The sequence below is a fragment of the Elgaria multicarinata genome, chromosome 3 (assembly GCF_023053635.1).
Source record: "Elgaria multicarinata webbii isolate HBS135686 ecotype San Diego chromosome 3, rElgMul1.1.pri, whole genome shotgun sequence".
Lineage (NCBI taxonomy): Eukaryota > Metazoa > Chordata > Lepidosauria > Squamata > Anguidae > Elgaria > Elgaria multicarinata.
This window is the reverse complement of record NC_086173.1, coordinates 26,397,888-26,418,686: the sequence shown is the minus strand read 5'-3', so window position 1 is coordinate 26,418,686 and position 20,799 is coordinate 26,397,888. Positions and strand designations below refer to the sequence as shown.

Genomic DNA, 20,799 nt, shown 5'->3' with positions numbered 1-20,799 from the left:
TTCCAGCATCTGGTAGTGCTGATGTGTACACCATGGTTAAAGCCATGGGGAAGGGAAATTTGTGTTTGCTCCCAGTGGAAGTGTGATTGTAGATACAAAACATTACATCTGCACCCAGAATACTGTGGATAGCATTGCCTTCTATGGTATACCATTGTCTTTTGCAACTTGGAAGAGCTGGCTTACTTCTTTCATACTGAAATATCCGTGGGGCAGCCTTTCACAGGGTGTGGCTTACTGCCCTATAGAAGTTTGGTTTTTTAGGACTGATCCACAGCTTGAAATTAATTGCAAAAGCATAAGCAGTGTTTGACAAGCGATGGGAGCAGTTGGCTCTGCTTGGCTACAAGGGACAAAGGAACCTTTGTTACAAGAAAGAACTGAGACATGATTTCATTGGCCATGACACTTGCCCATGTGCTACGTAAGTTGCACTGTAATAGGGGAAAGAACAAAAGCAATAGTTTTAGTGGCCCCAGCAGAGCACCTATCAGTTCAAAACCCTCAAGCCCAATCTTATTCTACATTAGCGCAGTGACTCCTAGGATCAAGTCTTGAGAAAAGTCAAGTGCCACATTTCAAAGGATGCGGTACCCTGGTAATGTATAAGAGATTGTCCTTTATTAGCCATCTTCAATAGAATATTCACATATCAGGCACAATACAACTGAACATCCATTAACTTTATAAATTCCTCATACGTTTTATGATGACTAATTTGAGTGCTAGTTTACAGAAGGTGGGAATGTCTCATCCCCCTCATTCATACTCTGGCTAGAATTCCAGCTTCTGGTATGCAAGACTTAGCCTTTGTCCCCACTGAGAGACCTGTCTCACTTAGACATTGCAGAGGTATTTAAGACTTTGGATGCAATCCCATGCATGTTAAGATAAGAAAAAAATCCTATACTCGTAATGGTGGGGGGATGATGGGAGTTGCAGGATTTATTTTTGTCTAAACATGTGTAGGATTAAGAGACACACAGAGATCTGAGCTTTTTTTGGTGGGGCTTCTATACCAAATTAACTGCTTTGTACAATTGTATAACTATTGCATAGATTCTGCACCACCTTTGCCAAAACAAAATATACTTTTTATAATGCTTATGGGATAAAGTTAATGTGTTCTTCCAGCAGAAGAGCAGTCTTCAAGCATTAGTAGGATTTCAAATAGAAAGGTGGAGCTCTAAAAGAACTAACATCTGGGTCCTGGTCTTGCTCTATCATATCGTGACAAAAATACCACTGCGCTACCCATCCAGTGCTGTTACATGAACATTATACTCTAATGAAATTAAAATGGGGGAGTCCTCTGGAGCAGTAAGAAATCTTAGTTACCCAACGCCAGCAACCTCAAGAGTACTGCTGGATAGTTGGCACTGAAAGTGCTACAGATATGAGGAAGCCAATCCAGGCTGTAGCCAACACCTCTTCAGCAGATCTCCCCTGGTTGGACAGGGAAATAAGTGCATGATCACGACAGGCCAACAAGGTCATTGCTAAAGCAGACCTTAGCATAAACCTTGTGGAATCTACTGTGCTGGCATTGTGTCTAGCGCCATCTTGGCGATTCTCTCCGGGGCGTGGGGTGTTTCCTCTACCCTTCCCTTCAAGGATGGTATTTCAGTTGGAGAAACGTCTTGTACTGGATTCCTGCCATTCTTTGATTGTGAGCGAAAGGCCCATTTCCCCAGCCGGTTGAGCCAAGAGTCACTGTCGCAGCATCTCTTCAGAAGTGGTCTAGGAGAGGCAGCCGTAAGTCAGCCCTTGGCAGAAGGACGGAAGTTGGTGGAAAGCAAGACCATGCCATGGGCCAAGAGTGAAGCTTCAGACTCTGTAAAGGAAAGTCTGGATGAGAGTTTTGAATTATGGAAACAACAAGAGGGCAACTGAGCATTTGCGTGTTAGTCATAGTCTTGCAGTAAAGGACCCCAACATTGTTTTTGATTACAGACTGTTGTACTAACAACTGAGGCTTTATATTTCCCTAGTTCTGCCCTCCCCATTTTCATTCATTCATATACCAAACACTGCTGCAAATCCCTACCCCAGCTTCCCATCCCCTAAAATTGGGCTCTGTTCTTATTTCTCCTTGTGCCTGATGGTCATTTCTCAAACACTTCTACCCTTAAACTCCACCTTTTTCTCTCAATGCCCCCAATCCCTGGAATTCCCAGAACAGCTAGATAGTGCTGCCACCCTCTCCTAAAACCTTTCCTCAAAACCCATGTTTCCATGAAGCACTTAAAGGACCACCACCTTCAGCATGATCCTGGCCTACTGTTGAGAGATTTGAGGAACACTTTGCTTCCTGTCCCACCACTGACTAAACTGCAGTTGGTGAGTATGTGGGACACACCTTTTCCACCATGGCAACTAGGATCTGGAATTCTTTTCCACAAGAGGCCTGCTATAAAGAATGCTGAAACCAAGGAACAATCCAAGGCCTAGTTAATCTTCCTCTTTACGTGTAATTGTGACTTTCCCCCTGAGTTTTTCAGAACTGCAATTTGCGCACCTGCCTTACTACTGTAAGAGTAGAGAGGTTCATCTAGCCAGATTTGTTTAACCATTATAATGGGCCTCCTTAAAAGGCAAGGGTATACAAATCAAATGAATGTAAGGTATTCTATAATACATTTAAGATGAAGAATAGAACAGGGCCAGAAGGAGTTAACCTGCTACTGACAACGTTTGGGCAACACACCACAGCTCATTGTGAGTTACTTAACCCACAATGAGTTGCAGCTCCCATGGATGCCAGGTTGAATATACAACCCTTGCCAGATTGAATATACAAATCATGTCCATGGTCTGTTTAAAGTTATGCAAGGGTTGTTTAACCCTCCCATGATCCATGCTCACTGGGTTCGCACGACACAACACCCAAGTGGGGGTTACATATTCAAAATGACAGCCACAGATTCCCCAGCCTCACCAATGGTGGGCGGTCATGTTCTGTGAACTGCTCTACTGTCGTAGTAGCCTGCCTGGGGACCACCAGTACTTCCTGTACATCATTTACAATATTTTTTTCCTCCAGCTTCTGCAGAGGTTGTTTGCTGAAAGAATGACACTTGTCACTACCGAAAGCTTGGTAGACAGGTTTCCCCCCCTTGCTTGAACTCTGGGATGTAAAGAATTTTATCCCAGACAACACTGGCTAATGGCTCCATGGAATTCTCACTTCGCCAGTGCAGGTTTTTCCATACCTTCATTTTTTAAAAAATAATAATGGTATGGCACATAAATAATCAGTTTCTTGCGGCACATGGTAATGTTGAAATATTCTTAGCAGGTGAATTCTTATTTAAGCAATCCTGCTTTAGTGTTCTAGAGTTTTGACTTCTCCATGGGCAGCCCTCCGTTACAGTTTATCTCCACAGGCATGTACTTAGTGGAATATGTTCATACAAAAGGCTTTCAGCAGTTTAATGAAATTTCCATTGACAAAGGTGGCTGTATTTACTGACTAAGAGATTAAGTACCATATAAGAGCAATCCATTTTGTGCACATATCTTTATATGCTCAACTATGAAAGTATGTGTAGAAGAAGGAGACAGGAGCAATGAGGGGCAGCAAATGTCTACATGCTAACCAACACCATCGAAATAAAAGTTGGGAGGGGTCAGTAGAATTCTGCTTCTTCTGGGTGTGTGGGCGAGGGAGAGAGACCTCCAAGGACTGTTTGAACAGAAGCTTTCCTTTCCTGAATTCAGCTTAGCTTACCTTTCAGTGAGCAGGAAAGTGCTAGCCACTGGTTCAGCCAGAGCCTACATGCCAATGTGCCAAGGTGAACGGAGTTCAAGCCACGGGTATAACATGCCTACAAAAGATAGGGAGCAGACTGTTGAATACAAAAAGATTATTCCATTTTGAATGCAGTCACTAAACCCGAGGAGATACACTTCCTAACTTAAGGCACTGGTGTTTTAAGTCATTCAAGGTGCCCTGGTTTCACACATGAGAGTCAGTATGGTAACGTGGCTAAAGTGTCGGACTGGGATTTGGGAGATCCGGGTTCTAGCACCACTCAGCCATAGAAACACACTGGGTGAGTTTGGGCCAGTCATAGACTCTCAGCCCAACCCAACTCAGGGTTGTTGTTGTGAGGATAACATGGAGAGGAGGAGGATTATGTATGCCGCCTTGGGTTCCTTGGAGGAAAAAAGGTGGGATATAAATGCAATAATATAAATAAATGGCATTAAAGTTTCTTAAGCTAGATCTTCCCACATGTCTCTGGATGACAGCCATACCCAGGGCCGATGCCAGGCTTTTTTGCGCCCTAGGCAAGGTGAGCTGTTTTCACCCACACCCACCCCACTGTATCCCCACCCTACCCCAGGTAGGCGGAGACAGGTTACCTGTCCCTTGTCCGAAGTCCTCCTGGCTTGGCGGGACACTGCGGTGGGGTGGGTGGGCGGGCAGCTCCACTTCCGTCCGTTTGCCGCCTCCACCCCCAGCATCCTGGCTTGGCTTTGGCTGGGAGCACCCAGCTGAAGCCAAGCTGGGGGAGGGGGGTCAGACGGCTCCACGTTCTGACGTCCGGCACGCGCCGGAAGTCAGAACGTGGGGCCGCTTGTCCCCACCCCCCAGTGCCCCAGGTTGGCTTCAGCTGCTGGGCAGGCGCCCAGCTGAAGCCAAGCCAGGGACGCTGGGGGTGGGGCGGGGCGGAAGGCTTCGGAATGGCGTGCCCGGAAGCTGCCTCTCACTCGGCCAGAGCGGCTCTGGGAGTGGGAGGGAGACTTCCGGGTGCACCGTTCAGCGCCCCCTTACCTTGGCGCTCTAGGTGGCTGCCTAACTGGCCTCTATGGAAGCGCTGGCCCTGGCCATACCCAATATTAGATGTACTGTTTATAAGTATAACTTTTCATTCCAAATACTAATTTAGTTTTGATAGTCATTTATTGCATTTATTACTGTTTTTCTCAAAACTTCCACTTAGCGTAGTGCCACACAGAATTGCTCTAAATACAAGATAAAAATGGCACACGTGTGTCCTGTTTCCAATCAACTGGAGGCACAATAGTGCGTCTCAGTTTCATAGATCATACAAATTTGATCTCACCACTTCCACTTCATCATCAGTCAGCTCTTTCACTCCCAGTTGCAGCATGGCTTGGTCCAGGTGGTACAGCTCTGACAGGTGGCTCTGCAGGCGATATCTCAGAAAGAAAGGTGGCAAGCGAGGGGTCAGGAACAAAACACGACTTAGAGCTTTCTGAGGAAGAGGAAACAATATATATATATATATATATATATATATATATATATATATAGAATGAAAATGCACAAGGCAGCAAATAAAGCTTTTGGAGCTACCCTGCTTTCCAGTTCAAAATGGGGAGTAAAGGCAGCTGTGTGTGCATGTCAGTCTCTGAAAACAAACACACACACACACACACAGCGTGGATGAACAAGGACAGCAAATGTGACAGGATCCCGATTTTAAGATTTATAGCTGGGAAGAAATTTAGGCTCTTGGTTTTCCAAGCCTTTCCATCAGGGCACAGTGATAAACATTCGAGTTGTCAGTATAATTCTATTTAATTACTTGAATGGCACTTACCACTTGCTGAATTCTGAGCTGCTGGATGCCAAAGGGATGATCCACAAATAAGGTCCTAACTGCTTTAAGTTCCGTTACACTTGGGTGGAATCCTTCCTGAAACTTAAAAATTAAGAGATGGTTACCAATAGAAAACACCAGAATGCTCACATCTTCCTTGATTCTTGAAAAACATGTCAGCTGCTGAGACCACCCAAGATCCTGAACAAAGCCAGTTCTGCTAACTTACGTCTCAGCACATTTTCATCCCAGCAGCAAGAGTCCCTTTGTTGCATTCATCATGGGTTGCTACATCCTCAATAGGCGCTGGTTGACTAATACTATGGAGGACATTGCTACACCAGGTGCAAAATTTTACCTAGCAGCATCAGAGGAACAGGTACAACAGAGAAGCCCCCTCCATCAGCCTGACTAGGGCTTTTGCCTTCCTTCCCAGAATTGTCTCATGTAAGACATAGGTACCTGAATTTGCTTATTCTTCTCTCCCTCCATATTCCCTTTGTATCCTGGCTATTAAAACTGTAAGCGGGTATTTTAAATTGTAAAGCACTCAAGAGGCATTTACAAAAAGGCAGTACATAAATGTCAAATAAATAAGATGTGAGAACCAACCCATCATTTTCCTTGCCAGTATATAGTAAGGGGAACTATACAGGGTGGTTTATTTTATTCTGAACTAGATCCTTATATATATATATATATTGGTATAAAAGCTCTGGCACGCCTTTAAACTCATCTTAAGATTCCCAAAGTTTGCAATGAAGTGATCTTCTGTTGCTAAACTAAGAAGAGGGAATTAGAATAGTGATTTCTGAAGATCAAGACATATGTCCCACATGACTATCTCTCTCAATGGGGATTCTTTGATAATCAGATACCTTTTTGCAGAGATCTAGCATCTGTTTGCGAAGCTGTGAATCAGTGAGGGAGTGAGACAGGTTCATTAGACCGTTAACCACATCAGCGTAAGCCTCCTTCCTCATGCTGTGGTAAGTGTCCAGAAATTCAGCCTGTTGTTTGGCAGTCCAGAAGTGGCGTATCAAGAGCTGTCTCGGGAACAGATACCTTGGGAGAGATTGTCCAAAGGAAGTGACAGGTTTTCAAACCAAGACGCAGCAAGACCAACAAAAATTGAGATGTGTGTGTACTGTGTACTGTGCACTAAACACCCAAATCTCAGCCAAGGGAAGCCATGTTCTGGACCAAGAAACTGAATTTTACAGCTTTTCTCAATTATGCAACTTTTGTCTATTTAATACAATTTAGACTCCTACTAGCCAAGGAGAGGAGCAATCAGCTGTGTGGAGTTGCAGCCAATGACAACTAGATGTCCCATTGAAGTCTTAGAAACTAAACCAGACCTTGCCCACACACTTTCATGTTTCCTTTGGAATTGGTGCTAAAAACATATTTTTTATTAAAAAGTTGAAAGCTGAAATTCTCAGGATATCTAACAAAGTATCCCCTCCCACATGAACCTACCTGGCAATTAAAATAACCTTCCAAAGACCCTTCTCCAGATTTGTCTATCTTCAAGTTCAGCCATGTGACTACTGGAGTGAGCCCTTATTCCATAGTGGCATCTTGATGGCATCCTCCCCAGGGAGATTTCCTTGGTGCCATCCTTCAGGTGTCAGACAAAGTCTGTCATATTTACTTGTATTTTTCCATTAACACCATAAACCAGAAATAATACTGCTGGCATTTATCCTGTACTCCTGTAATAGCTTCAGCTATTGGGCGGTATAAAAATGCAATAAATAGGGTTTTTTAGTTCTACAGTGTGTTTGCTGTTCTTCTTTTAATATTGTTTGTAAGCCAACATACACTTTTTTTATAGTTGAAAGACAGGGTGGAAGGTTAAATCAATAAATTCTGCACTTATGAAGAATACATGGAATCCTACACTCCTGAGCAGCCCCAGGCCTGATCAGCAGAAAACATCATGGACTTGGTTCAATTCAAATGCTAGCTCATCTATAGTTATGGCTAGGCATCTTGACGTTCTTTTAAACAAGACATTATAATTCTGTGCAATACAGAGCTTTAATATGACTCCACCATATTAGACTGATGCAAGTGAAATAATAAGGAAGATACTCTGTTAAGTTATGTAAAAGATATGGCTTTTCCAAAATACTTTTAACTATTAGGAAACTTAACTGCAGCTAAGTAAATTGTATCAGCACACACACAAAAGACAAAATTCAAACCCAGCTACATTAGAAATTTGGCTATATAAGGGTCAACCTTGATGTGTTAATTCTACGAGTGCAATTAATAAGCATATTTTTTGTAATATAAATACCAGCCTCTGAACTTGGGGTTGGAGGAAATGGGGGACAAGGAGGGGAAGCTTAGCACTGTCTCCAACATTCCAGCTGGAGCATCCTTTGAAATTCAAATATCAGCTTCAAAAAAGCAGATTTTGTTGAGATCATGGCAGGGCCAGAGACTGTTAAACTTCTCTCTTATCCCACCGCCCCTGTCCAGTCCTAAAATTGCTCAGGCTTCCCCACGACTGCTATTGAAGAAAACACTGCTTATGTTTGGACAACCAACTTCACATCTATGTTATTCTGAAGACGTGGTATTTGACGGAAATGAGTAAAATGAACCATGAGCACCTAGAAAAGGGTGTATTTCCAGAATCTCTTCTTTGGAATTTTGGAATCAATTTCTGCCTTGAGCAGAATCTTACGTCCAAGTAAAGCTTGGTTTCTTATGAACGTTGTGTAACAAATGACAACAGGATTGTAGAAACAAATGCACTTTTTTTGGTATGTTACTACGGTACAATAAATTAGTCTTGTGTTACATTCTACATTAAAATATTGTCAATCAAATATGACATGCTAGGTTAGAAGCAAGCTCCAGACAGAAGTGAGGATTCTCCTTAACTGTTTCTAATTCCTGAGCTGAAAAAGCAGATTTAAAATAGACTGGGGTGAGATGGAGGGGGTGGGTAGGGAGTTCTTGAAAGGGTGAAGAAAGTATCACTAGGAAACGATTCATGTACAGCCGAGGCATCAGAAGAAGATACCGGAATATAGAATTATGGCTAGTCAAGCACACAGACTGAGAAAATTCAGGCTTGGAATTAATAAATGTTCTTCTGCAGTCTATTTTTGTAGCTGCTAAAACACACAGCTGTACTACAACAATCCCCTCATCAAAGAGCTAGGAATAGCGCATGCACGTGATGAGGGGGAGATATATATAAAAACATCACTCCTGTTGACTGACATTTCCAAGGCTCGACGAGTAAGATTTTTCACAGGAAAGCTCAAAGACCCTTCATCTGGACAGGCGCAAGGATGTACTTACATGAGCAAAAGAACCAGGTAGTTGGCAAAGGGTGGAAGAGCGAGTATCCCGACAGGAATGACCTTCATCACATCTCTGCGAAACTACAAAACAAAAATGCTCCGTTAGTAAGGCTGCTATGCGGAAACCTGAAGCTAAGAACATAAGAAGAGCCCTGCTGGATCAGACCAAGGGTCCATCTAGTTCAGCACTCTATTCACACAGTGGCCAATCAGCTGTCGACCCACAAGCAGGACGACAGCACCCTCTTGCCCCTGTTCCCCAGCAACCGGTGTATATAGGCTTATTGCAAATGGGAGGAAAGAGAAGGTAAAGGAGTGGTCAGAGCAGTGGTGTGCAAGCCACTACAACTGCACGTTCTCTCACTGCCTTGGAGTGACAACCAGTGGGCAGGTTCGTATGATCATTTTCAGCCACGGTAGGTTAAATAAGACACTCTGGTTTGTGGGCATCCACAGGCATCTGTTCCATAGCCTAACCCTTCTCATAGTTTGTTGTGTCACTCGAACCCAACAAGGGTGGGTTGTTGCCATGGTTCACAAACCACCCAGAACTCATGGGCTGTTTTAGGGTTGTGGGTGGCTTGTTAACCACACCCACAACTCACCCTCACTACGTTTGCGGCTTGAATATTGAGAAGTCGCCCAGCACATGCCACAACCCACCGTGGCTTATTTATTTAAGCCACGGTGGGCTGTGGTGAGTGTGCAAAATGGGTCATTCTCCTGCAAGCGTAGTAATGATGAATCCCATAGCATCCCACTTGGAAGCTATGTATTTACTTCTTCGCAATATGAAAACTCTCTATAATAGCCTAGAGTAAACAGCATTCAGTTGAGGCAAACATGTAGTGCAGGCAAAGCCTCAGAGCCAGGATCAGCCACTGATCACCGTACAATAGTAATTTATTTACAAAAGGTTGAATCCAGAGGAAGGTCCTTTGGATTCAAGCCATTCACTTTTCAAAACCAGTGCAAATTGCAGCACATCCATCCTGTGCTATTCTTAATATTATGAGGTTTTAAAATCAGTTCATACAGCAGCTGAACATGTTTTGATGATGAGGCTTGTACATAATGATTCAAGTCCAATTATAGAGCACATGTGGGAATCCTCCCTCGCACACTTTTAAGAAATCATACTCCAGAAGAGATCTTCCACCACAGATTGAATGCAAAGCCACATCTATCCGTAAGAATTTGCTACTTCAGCCTGTAAAACAACTGAAGAAAAATATAGCTGTATTCTATAGGCTGAGTTACGCTGTGCCAAATTGGCACTATCATGCAACAACGTAAGTTTCTTTGAGCACATTTTTGTTGGATTATTGAATTTTTGAATGCAGCTGCATTACATAATATTCACAGCAACCATTTTAGGAACCAGCGAGGAACAACCAACATGATATGTCTGTGTCTATCCTACAGCTGTCTGTGGTGGTGATGCCAAACTGACAACCTCTATGTAAATGTCATGAAGTCTCATGTTGCAACACTACACACTGCAATGACACAAGAGGTACAGGTTTCTCTATTTGTTCTTCCCAACTGCAAAAAAAAATATGTTTAGATGGAAATTGTAGGCCAAGACATCTGGATGGTTACAAGTTGCCCACTCCTGCTCTAAGGGTTCAAATTTTGGCAAGGAAAACTAAAGCAAAGTAACCAGCATTATGGGATCTCAGGATGTAATCCTATATGTTTTCAAAGCAAAAGTAGAAAATGAAATTGCTAAATCAGAACATATCAAGACATTCAATTCTGGTAGGCCTGCATTGAGACAATGGCTTCTTCTCCAAGTATAGGTGTAAACAGCCATTCTAGCTTTGCTATTTTATCACCACTTATCCTATTAGTATTGCCAATTAGAGGTACAGAATGTCCCCATATCATTTTCGTTTATTGTTGTGTTTAGTTTATTTATTTTTATGTTTACATTTAGGATTTTGTTTTTAGTCTGTATTTTATTGTTAGCTGCCTGGAGCACCATTTTTTGGTGGAATAAAATATATAAATCTAGTTGGGAGAAAGCTCCGCTAAATTCAATGGGATTTATATCTGAGTAGACAAGTATAAGTTTACACTATTTCAGGGGTGGGGAACCCTTTTCAGCCCAAAGGCCATCAGAAGCCACATGACAGCAATAGGTGGGGGACACCAGCCAATGTGGATGGAGCCACTGCTGGTATGTTTTACACATACACACACACACTTTTCATACACACCCCACTTACACCTCCCAGCTGATCTATGAAGGGCATATTCTCTGCCTAGTGCTGAGAAAGGCTCCCTACCTCAGCACTGAGCAAGGGAAACGTCTTATCTGTTGCTAATCAGAGACACACCCTTTCCCCTGTCCCTGCACTTAGAAGAGCTTTTGACATCACTGGGTCAGGGAAAAGGGCTTATCAGATCAGAGCTAAGCCCTTACACCAGTGCTGACAGCAAATCAGAGACAAGCCCATTCCCCTCTCTGGATGCCGGGCCAGAGGAAAAGGGTGGATCTGGAGAAGTAGCTTGGTGGGACAGATGCAGAAGTGTTGCAGGCTGTACTTGGCCCATGGGCCAGAGGTTCCCCATGCCTGTACTAATAGGTTCCTAAGGATTCTGAATTAGTCTTCTTAAATATAATACATTAAATATAATACATTCAATGTACATAAAATAAATATATAGATACAGTCATGTGAAAAAGAAAGTACACCCTCTTGGAATTGCATGATTTTATATATCAGGACATAATAACAATCATCTATTCCTTAGCAGGTCTAAAAATTAGGTAAATACAACCTCAGATGAACAACAACACATGACATATTACACCGTGTCATGATTTATTTAACAGAAATAAAGCCAAAATTGAGAAGCCATGTGTGGAAAAGTAAGTACACCTTATGATTCAATAGCTTGTAGAACCACCTTTAGCAGCAATAACTTGAAGTAATCATTTTCTGTATGACTTTATCAGTCTCTCACATCGTTGTGGAGGAATTTTGGCCCACTGTTCTTTACAACATTGCTTCAGTTCATTGAGGTTTGAGGGCATTTGTTTATGCACAGCTCTCTTAAGGTCCCGCCACAGCATTTCAATCAGGTTGAGGTCTGGACTTTGACTGGGCCATTGCAACACCTTGATTCTTTTCTTTTTCAGCCATTCTGTTGTAGATTTGCTGGTGTGCTTGGGATCATTGTCCTGTTGCATGACCCAATTTTGCCCAAGCTTTAGGTGTTGGACAGATGGCCTCACATTTGACTCTAGAATATTTTGGTATACAGAGGAGTTCATGGTCAACTCAATGACTGCAAGGTTCCCAGGTCCTGTGGCTGCAAAACAAGCCCAAATCATCATCCCTCCACCACCGTGCTTGACAGTTGGTATGAGGTGTTTGTGCTGATATGCTGTGTTTGGTTTTCGCCAAACATGGCGCTGTGCATTATGGCCAGACTTCTCCACTTTGGTCTCGTCTGTCCAAGGGACATTGTTCCAGAAGTCTTGTGGTTTGTTCAGATGCAACTTTGCAAACCTAAGCCATGCTGCCACGTTCTTTTAAGAGAGAAGAGCCTTTCTCCCGGCAACCCTTCCAAACAAACCATACTTGTTCAGTCTTTTTCTAATTGTACTGTCATGAACATTTAACATGCTCACAGAGGCCTGTAGAGTCTGAGATGTAACTCTTGGGTTTTTTGCAGTTTCTCTGACCTTGGGGTGATTTTGCTGGGACTTCCTCTCCTGGGAAGATTGGCAACAGTCTTGAATGTTTTCCACTTTTGAATCATCTTTCTCACTGTAGAATGATGGACTTTAAATTGTTTGGAAATGGCATTATAACCCTTCCCAGATTGATGAGCAGCATGCTTCTCTAAGATCATTGCTGATGTCTTTCCTCCTTGGCATTGCGTAAACACACACCTGGATGCGCCAGACCAGCAAACTGAAAAAACTTTGGGTTTTATAGAGGTGGTCATACTTGCTGATGATCAATTAATCATGGGCATTTGATTGGCAGCACCTGTCTGTTACTTAGCGTCTTAATTCCTATGGAAGCAGTAAGAGTGTACTTACTTTTTCACACATGGCTTCTCCATTTTGGCTTTATTTCTGTTAAATAAATCATGACACGGTGTAATATGTCATGTGTTGTTGTTCATCTGAGGTTGTATTTACCTAATTTTTAGACCTGCTAAGGAACAGATGATTGGTATTATGTCCTGATATGTAGAATCATACAATTCCAAGAGGGTGTACTTTCTTTTTTACACGACTGTACATATTAATAGATATACACTGAGAAGGAAAGGCTCTTTCAAGAGTGACGGTTAGATGTTTTGTACTATATTCTGGGGATGAAGAAAGTCAGGTTAAGACTGGCTGAAATCAAGCAACTGTGGCTAACGTTTACTGGTTTGCCTATTCTGAAGTACAGACATCACCAACTAAATCTACCCTAGACCCAGTAAATATTCATCTACATGTTTCTACCAGTATAGTTTAGCTCAGACAATTTATTCATGGTTCATGCTTTTTTGTTCAGAACTCATAATGAGAATCTGCATAGTTTAGTGGGGCCAGGGAGATCTGGGTTCAAATCCCACTCAGCAATGAAACTTGCTGGCTGAGTTCAGACAACACATTTCTCAACAGTGGTTTTAGAACTCCACAGTGGAGTTGTTACACCACCATTAAGAAATGTGTTGTCTGGAGGGAAAACTCCACCCCATGGAGGAAGGCGTTTTTTTTTTTTTAAAAAAAAACCCACTCCACCCTGAATATCCACACTGTGCATAGAGTGTTCCTGCACAACCGTTGTGTTCTGTGTCATCTGGAGGGCTCCACGGAGTTTCTTGCTGCATTGAGTGGAGTTTCCCCACTGGCTACAGAGTTCCCTGGCTAGAGCATCCAGAGGAGGAAGTGCTGCTCTAGGAGAGCTGCTGGGATTGTTTTTTTTCACAACAATGGCTGATGGGATAGCATTGAGAGGACTGGGGCAGGAGAGAGGGTGGAGGAACTGTCAATCAAACGCTGCATTGAGTTTTACTCTACTCCATGGGAGCCCACATTCACACAATGGTGGCGTTGGAACATGTTGTGTGGTGAGTATCTCCTAAAAAACCCACCATTGAGTAGAATTTTCACACTGTGTAGAGAAAAGTGTTGTGTGAACTGAGTTACTGAGTGATTTGGGCCAGCCTCTCACACATACACTCAGCCCAACATATCTCACAGTGTTATGAGGGCAAAAGTGTTATGATGCCCTGCACTCTGTGGAGAAAGGCAGGATAAAAAAACATAATAATCAGTGTTTGGGAATGGGGAGGTGGAAGGTAGGTTTTGGTTATTCTGATACTGTAGATTTCTTTATTCCTTTTCCATCTGAAAATTAATGCAATAATGTATAATTAAAAGAAGAAAAGAAAACAGCAATCCTTTTTGTAAAGGTATCTTCCTGATCAGCAGAAATTCAGCCACGATACCCTCCTGAAGAAGAACTAAATCCAGAAAAGAAAACATTTTCACCAGAGGGTGGGCTGGTCTGTTTTTAGAGGTAGGATAGAAGGAGAACTAACTGGGAACTGCCTGGGATTCCCAAAGCTAGCATATTTCAAGTGTATAAGGGGACACAGGGCAGTATTCAACAGAGCCGATTGCTTACATAATTGACAGAGCACTAGCATAAGCAACCTCTAGCACAACACTAATACGATGACTTTCTCTGCAAAAACCACTGCACCAGCTTGCACTATTAGTGTTGCACTAGAGTTTGCTTGTGCTAATGCTACGTCAATTTCATAAGTGCAGAAGCCCCATTATTATTATTATTATTATTATTATTATTATTTATTTATTTATATAGCACCATCAATGTACATGGTGCTGTACAGATAACACAATAAATAGCAGGACCCTGCCACGTAGGCTTACAATCTAATAAGTTGTAGTAAACAATAAAGAGGGAAGGAGAATGCGAACAGGCACAGGGAAGTGTAAACAGGCACCAGGTAGGGTGAAGCTAAACAGTATAGAGTCAGAACAAACTCAATATTTGAAGGCTATAGGGAAAAGAAAAGTTTTTAGCTGAGTTTTAAAAGCAGTGATTGAGTTGGTAGTTCTCAAGTGTTCTGGAAGAGCGTTCCAGGCGTAAGGGGCAGCAGAAGAAAAAGGACGAAGCCGAGTAAGGGAAGTGGAGGTCCTTGGGCAGGCGAGAAACATGGCATCAGAGGAGCGGAGAGCACAGGCGGGGCGATAGTGTGAGATGAGAGAGGAGAGATAGGCAGGAGCTAGACCGTGAAGAGCTTTGAAGGTCAGCAGGAGAAGTTTATATTGGATTCTGGAGTGAGTTGGAAGCCAATGAAGAGATTTCAGAAGTGGAGTGACATGGTCAGAGCGGCGGGCCAAGAAGATGATCTTAGCGGCAGAGTGGTGGACAGAGACCAGCGGACTGATGTGAGACGAAGGAAGGCCAGAGAGAAGAAGGTTGCAGTAGTCCAACCGAGAGATAACCAGTGCGTGAACGAGAGTCTTGGCAGAAGAGACAGACAAAAATGGTCGAATCCTGGCAATATTATACAGGAAGAAACGACAGGATTTAGCTACTGCCTCGATGTGAGGAGTAAAGGAGAGCGAGGAGTCAAATATAAAGCCAAGACTACGAGCCTCCGTGACCGGAGTAAGCGTGACATCGTTGACAGTAAGAGAGAATGAGAGGTGAGGAGAAGGTTTAGGAGGAAAAACAAGCAATTCAGTCTTTGCCATGTTAAGTTTCAAACGACGATGAAGCAGCCAGGCTGAGATATCTGAGAGACATGCCGAGATACGATCGTGAACATCAGGAGAAAGTTCCGGAGATGAGAGATATAATTGTGTATCGTCGGCATACAGGTGATATTGGAGGCCGTGAGATTGGATACTGTCCACAGTATAAAAGTCTAAACAGAGGAGCAGACAACTATTCGTGCTATCTCAGAAGGGAACTTAATGCAACAAGCAAACGTCACGAACACGTTTGCAGTCAGGTGTGTTTTTCTCAACATCATAGTTAGATTGTCTTGTAAAACTCCCTTACAGCATAATGCTATCCATCTTTATTCAAGAGTAAATTCCACTATTTTCAATAAAGCTTACTTCAAGGTAAGCATCCACAGGATTGCAGCCTTAATGTACAAGCAGAGGAGTATTGTAAATGTAAGAAGAAAGGCAGTTGCCCAAGTAGAGGAACTACAATTCGTTTAAAACCAATCTGTTAAAACGGTGAGAAATACTGCAGTTCAAATCTAACAAATTCTTAGGAATTCAGCAAGGAACAGAAAACACAGAGTAAAAACATACCTGTCTTAATTTTTCCATCTCCCTGTACGGAAGTTGATGAAATCTGATGTTTTTATGTATCATGTTCCTCTTTATTCTTCTTATTTCCTTTACTTCTGAAAATAACACCTGAAAACCTGTACAAAATATATAAATATTTTCAGATCCAGAGCTTTGTTCTCCATGAACCCCTAGCCCATCATGCCAAACTCCTTTCCAAGTCTTTTACCTCTGCTGTTATCTGAACATTTATCTTACTTTCTCAGACCCAAGTTCCAATCCCTTGCTTTGACCGACTCCTCCAGGGCTCACTTTGACTCTTCTGCATATATTATTTATTATTATATAATTTATATACTGCTTTTCATATTTTAAAAAATCCTTCTTTGTAAAACCTTGGTGAGTTCATTTTCCATACTGCTTTATTAATGTCGGGGTATTGTACAGAAAGCCATGCTCCTTGGCACTTCTAAGACTCTTTACAGCCTACATCCAGGCTGTTGCGAGGATAATATGACATAACTCTTAACGCACCACAACCAGCTCTGTCCACTCTTTCTTACTCTCCTTCTTACACATTAACATCTATCTCAAGTCATCCTGCAAAATCCACTTCCTTCTTCCTCAACAGTTCATTCTGGTTCCTCTCCCTCCTTCCTTCCCTTGCTACAATCATAATTTAGCTAAACATAAAGGTCTGCACTTGGAATCTTTTAACATGTTGGTTATTCATCACCTTAATTCTCACACCCTTATCTCAAATTAGCTTGTGGACTAGTTCAGACATAGAAGGAAACCATAGTTTCCCACTACAAGAATAAGCTGTGGTGAGCCTGAACCTGATATGCTTCCCCAATTCTTTTGCATTCTTGAAGCTTTCACTCCCAATGTCATGAGGACAAATCAGCATTAAACTGTGGTTTCAAATCCTGGTTTGTTCTCACAAACCATATTTAAATAAAACACAGTTCCTTAAGTTCGGACATCTCAGGGAAATGTGTCTAATTTATAATCAAAGTGGACGCTTTGAATCTCGTACATGTGGGCACAAAAGAGAAAAGGGGTGGGGAGAGAATGCGTGTGGCTCATTGTCATAACAGGAAACCATATTTTCCCACTACAACTGAACTGGGTCTGTACATACAGATGACACCACATCTATCATCACCTATTATTATAAGAATTTGTTTCTTCAATTTCACTGTAATGCAAGCCTTTAGTTGCCTTACCCTTGCACAAGAGACAACATCCAGAAGTTAAGCAAGGACACAAGAGCTGGGTTCACACATCACGCCAACCCATGATGGGTGACAAGGCACACAGGATAGGTGGTCATGCAGACAATCAGGCAAACAATATAGTTTATTTCACACACCCTCATCTGTCCTTCTCCTGACCAGCCGGGCAAGTATTTTTGCCTAAAGAGCTGCTCGGTAAGAGCAATTAATCTCTATGACCTATGCTGCGCGACAAACAATATGCTAACCCAGCATAGGTAAAATAACCCTTACTGCAGGTTGTGGATTCTCAGGGTGGTTTATTTGGGGGAAATAACCCACCATGTGTGTGTGTAGGGGGGATATGCCACAGACAACATGGTAATCCATGATGGATTGTTCCGAAAAATAAACCATTGTGGGTTGGCGGGTTGTGTGAACCAAGTTGAGTCCCCTATCTACTCAGTATAATTTAGAGTGATTTGTTCTTACAGCATAACAGGTAGTAACAGATTACTATTGAAATCATGAAACATGCACAAGGAGTTTTACTATCTGCCATTATTTCTTCAACTGAAAACCCACCTTTTATAAAAGTAGAATATAGCTGGTAGAAACGTGGGAATGTTCTTTCCAAATACTTTTCATATTTCGTATTCATGTATTTGACTTTTGAAACCAAAGTAGAGAGGAGACTTTTGGAATTTGCCTTTGCAGAGTATTGGTAAACCGGAGATCTGCAACAAGCAAAAGCAGGTGCAAGCTTGAGCACTACTGTTACATCAAGTCTTTTATGCTCTTTCAGTTACAAAATAGAAAACAGAGCTACAACTTGTGGGGATCAGCAGCATCAGTCTAGTAGCACAGCATAGTACTAACCTATTATGTCCACAATGCAAAAAGATGGAACAGATTTCCACAGGAATCAGGGGGAACTGTAGATTGCGTACGTGCACAATACTATCCATTTCAAATTGCTACCAAAAGCGCACACACACTGAAACCTAGCAGCAAGGTTTGTTCTTAAAACATGTCCTTAATAAGAAATTCTGCTGTCAGAAGAAAGGTAAGATTTTGTTTTTTGTAGAAAGACATATACATGTGATGGCCCTTTTTTTTTTTAGCTGGCTTGACTCTTGGGGTCATATTATTACAGGAAAGATTTTGCCTTTTTTACAGTTACCATTTTAAGCAATCTTAGAAAAACAGGTTTAACCAGTTCAAACATGGTCTTGCAAGTACATTTTGACCTCGTTTACAAATTGCATAAAATGAGGGATTGTTCCACTTCAGACCACAAGTGGAGGACACTATATCAAAACATCATCACTTTAAAACACACACACACAACTCCCTGGAAATAGAAAACTAGCACTAGGAGAGAACAGTCTAAGCCAACCTCTCTGCCAAGCTCGTTTTCTATTTACAGTAACTTTTTTGTTTGTGTTTTTAAAATGAAGGGATACCTTCCGTCCACCTGTATTATGATAAAAAGAAAAGTATATATATTAAGAAAAAGAAAAGATATATATCTTTTTCTTTTACAAGGGGGCTCATTCATTCAACTTGTACTCCCCACGCTTAGAGGCAACCCATTTTAACCACCTCGCCCTGCTGGACGTGTAGACCAGGCCTCAGCCAGCCGTGTTGGAAGTCCGTGGGGACTGAACTCCCGAGTCAAGCGCTCCTTGAAGAGCGGGATGAGGAGGTCGGTGCCGCCGGACCTCAAGCAGGTGACAAAGCTGCCGGCGCGCTTCTCTCTTTCGCCCGAGCCCGCCCCAGCCCCTACACTCACCTCAGCCAGGGGCAAGGCTCGGGCGGGCGTAAAGCCCGATGGAGGAGAGAGGCGGCGGCCGCGGCGGAAGGTAGAGGAGCCCGGGGGAAACCCAAGCGCAAGCCGGAGCTGCAGCAGCAGCGCCAACACCGCAGCAGCGCCATCCTGCCGACGCTGGAGGGGAGGCGGGAGAAGGCCGCGCTGTTGTGGAAGGAAGTCGGGTCAGGGAGGGGGGATGAGATGGGAATGAAAAGGCCCTAAAGCCGAGGCTGGCCTCCAAAGTATTCACGTGACGACTTCGGGCGGAAGAAGCTGTTACGGGAAGAAAAAGCAAGACCCCAGCACGTGAACATAGGCGGAACGTATCCTGCTTATCTTTCTCTCCCTGCGATGCGAACCTCCATATCCAGGATGTTCTGGGTGTCTAGAGCAAGTTTCTGGTTCACGGGATCTATTTGGGGTTGTTGTTATTATTATTATTATTTATTTTACTAGAAGAACGCCGAGATCCACCAAACGGAGCCTGTTGCAAAAGACACCGGATAAAATCCAACCTAAGTCCTACTCAGAGTAGACCCGCTGAAAAGAATGGGGCTTAAGTAGGGTGACCGTATGGAAAGGAGGACAGGGCTCCTGTTTCTTTAACAGTTGTATAGAAAAGGGATTTTCAGCAGGTGTTATTTGTATGCATGCAGCCCCTGGTGGAATTCCCTCTTCATCACAACAGTTAAAGCTGCAGGAGCCCTGCCCTCTTTTAAATCTGGTCACTCTAGCATAGCTGCTGTATCTGTTGTGTTGAAGAGGGAATGTCATCTGGTGCTGCATGCATACAAAGGACACCTGCTGAAATTCCCTTTTAATACAACTCTTAAAGAAACAGGAGCCCTGTCCTCTTTTTCATATGGTCACCCTAAAGTTACCCAGGACTACTGTTAGTTCAACTCATTTCAGTAGGATTTATGTTGGATTTTATCCGTGGACTTAGAATGAAAGAATTCTGATCTCAGGAATTTGCTTCTAGTCCAGAACTGAATAGAGCATCTTGTAGCCCTTCCACACAAATATCCACTCCAGGGGTTACCCCAAGCTTTCTTGATTTCAGCCGTATAAATTAGGGTAGGGAAGAACCATTTTGGTGCTGCTATTGCTACGCAATTGGGAGCCTTGGTGATCTGCTGCAAATTACACTTACTAGAGAGTAAGATCTATTTAGCACAGTGGGACTTAAATCTGAATAAACTTGCAGCCTTGGACTGCAATTCTATACCATTTTTATCTGGGAGCATTTGCAACTGAACTCAGTGGGGCATATTTCAGTGTAAACATGTATACAGTTTTCTGCAGCAAAGCCAACCAAGAATCCTATGGCACCCCAAAGTCTAACACATCTATTTGCGGCATCAGCTTTTATGTACTAGATCCCATTTCATCAGAGCTATAGTGAAGTGCATCTTGATCACTTGAAGATCAGAGGTGTATCTGATGTATTGACGCTTGGCCTATGAAGGCTTTGAACACATTGTATGTATTATTTTTTAAAGGTGTCGCAGGTCTCTTGGTTGTTTATTTTACAGAGAAGCAACAAGAAGGTAACATTACCCATAGG

The 20,799-nt window shown here is 42.7% G+C and overlaps 1 protein-coding gene across 1 annotated transcript; it reads right to left on the bottom strand.

Annotated features, from left to right (window-relative positions):
• Nucleotides 1–576: 576 nt before the first annotated feature.
• LETMD1 (LETM1 domain containing 1) lies at nt 577–19,387 on the bottom strand. Its single transcript, XM_063119696.1, has 9 exons — nt 19,215–19,387; nt 18,005–18,156; nt 16,224–16,339; nt 8,901–8,983; nt 6,452–6,638; nt 5,574–5,675; nt 5,073–5,225; nt 3,731–3,827; nt 577–1,834 (listed from the first exon to the last, which is right to left on the bottom strand). Exons 1-9 carry the CDS (start codon nt 19,355–19,357, stop codon nt 1,761–1,763), a joined length of 1,107 nt encoding a protein of 368 aa, XP_062975766.1. The 5' UTR covers nt 19,358–19,387; the 3' UTR covers nt 577–1,760.
• Nucleotides 19,388–20,799: the final 1,412 nt, after the last annotated feature.

Coding starts and splice junctions, on each gene's coding strand:
- LETMD1 (XM_063119696.1), bottom strand. CDS start 19,357: ATGGCGCTGCTGCGGTGTTGGCGCTGCTGCTGCAGCTCCGGCTTGCGC. Junction 18,157..19,214: donor GAGCCTTGCCCCTGGCTGAG/GTGAGTGTAGGG, acceptor TGCTTGTTGCAG/ATCTCCGGTTTACCAATACT. Junction 1,835..3,730: donor ACTTTCCTGCTCACTGAAAG/GTAAGCTAAGCT, acceptor TTTCCTTTACAG/AGTCTGAAGCTTCACTCTTG.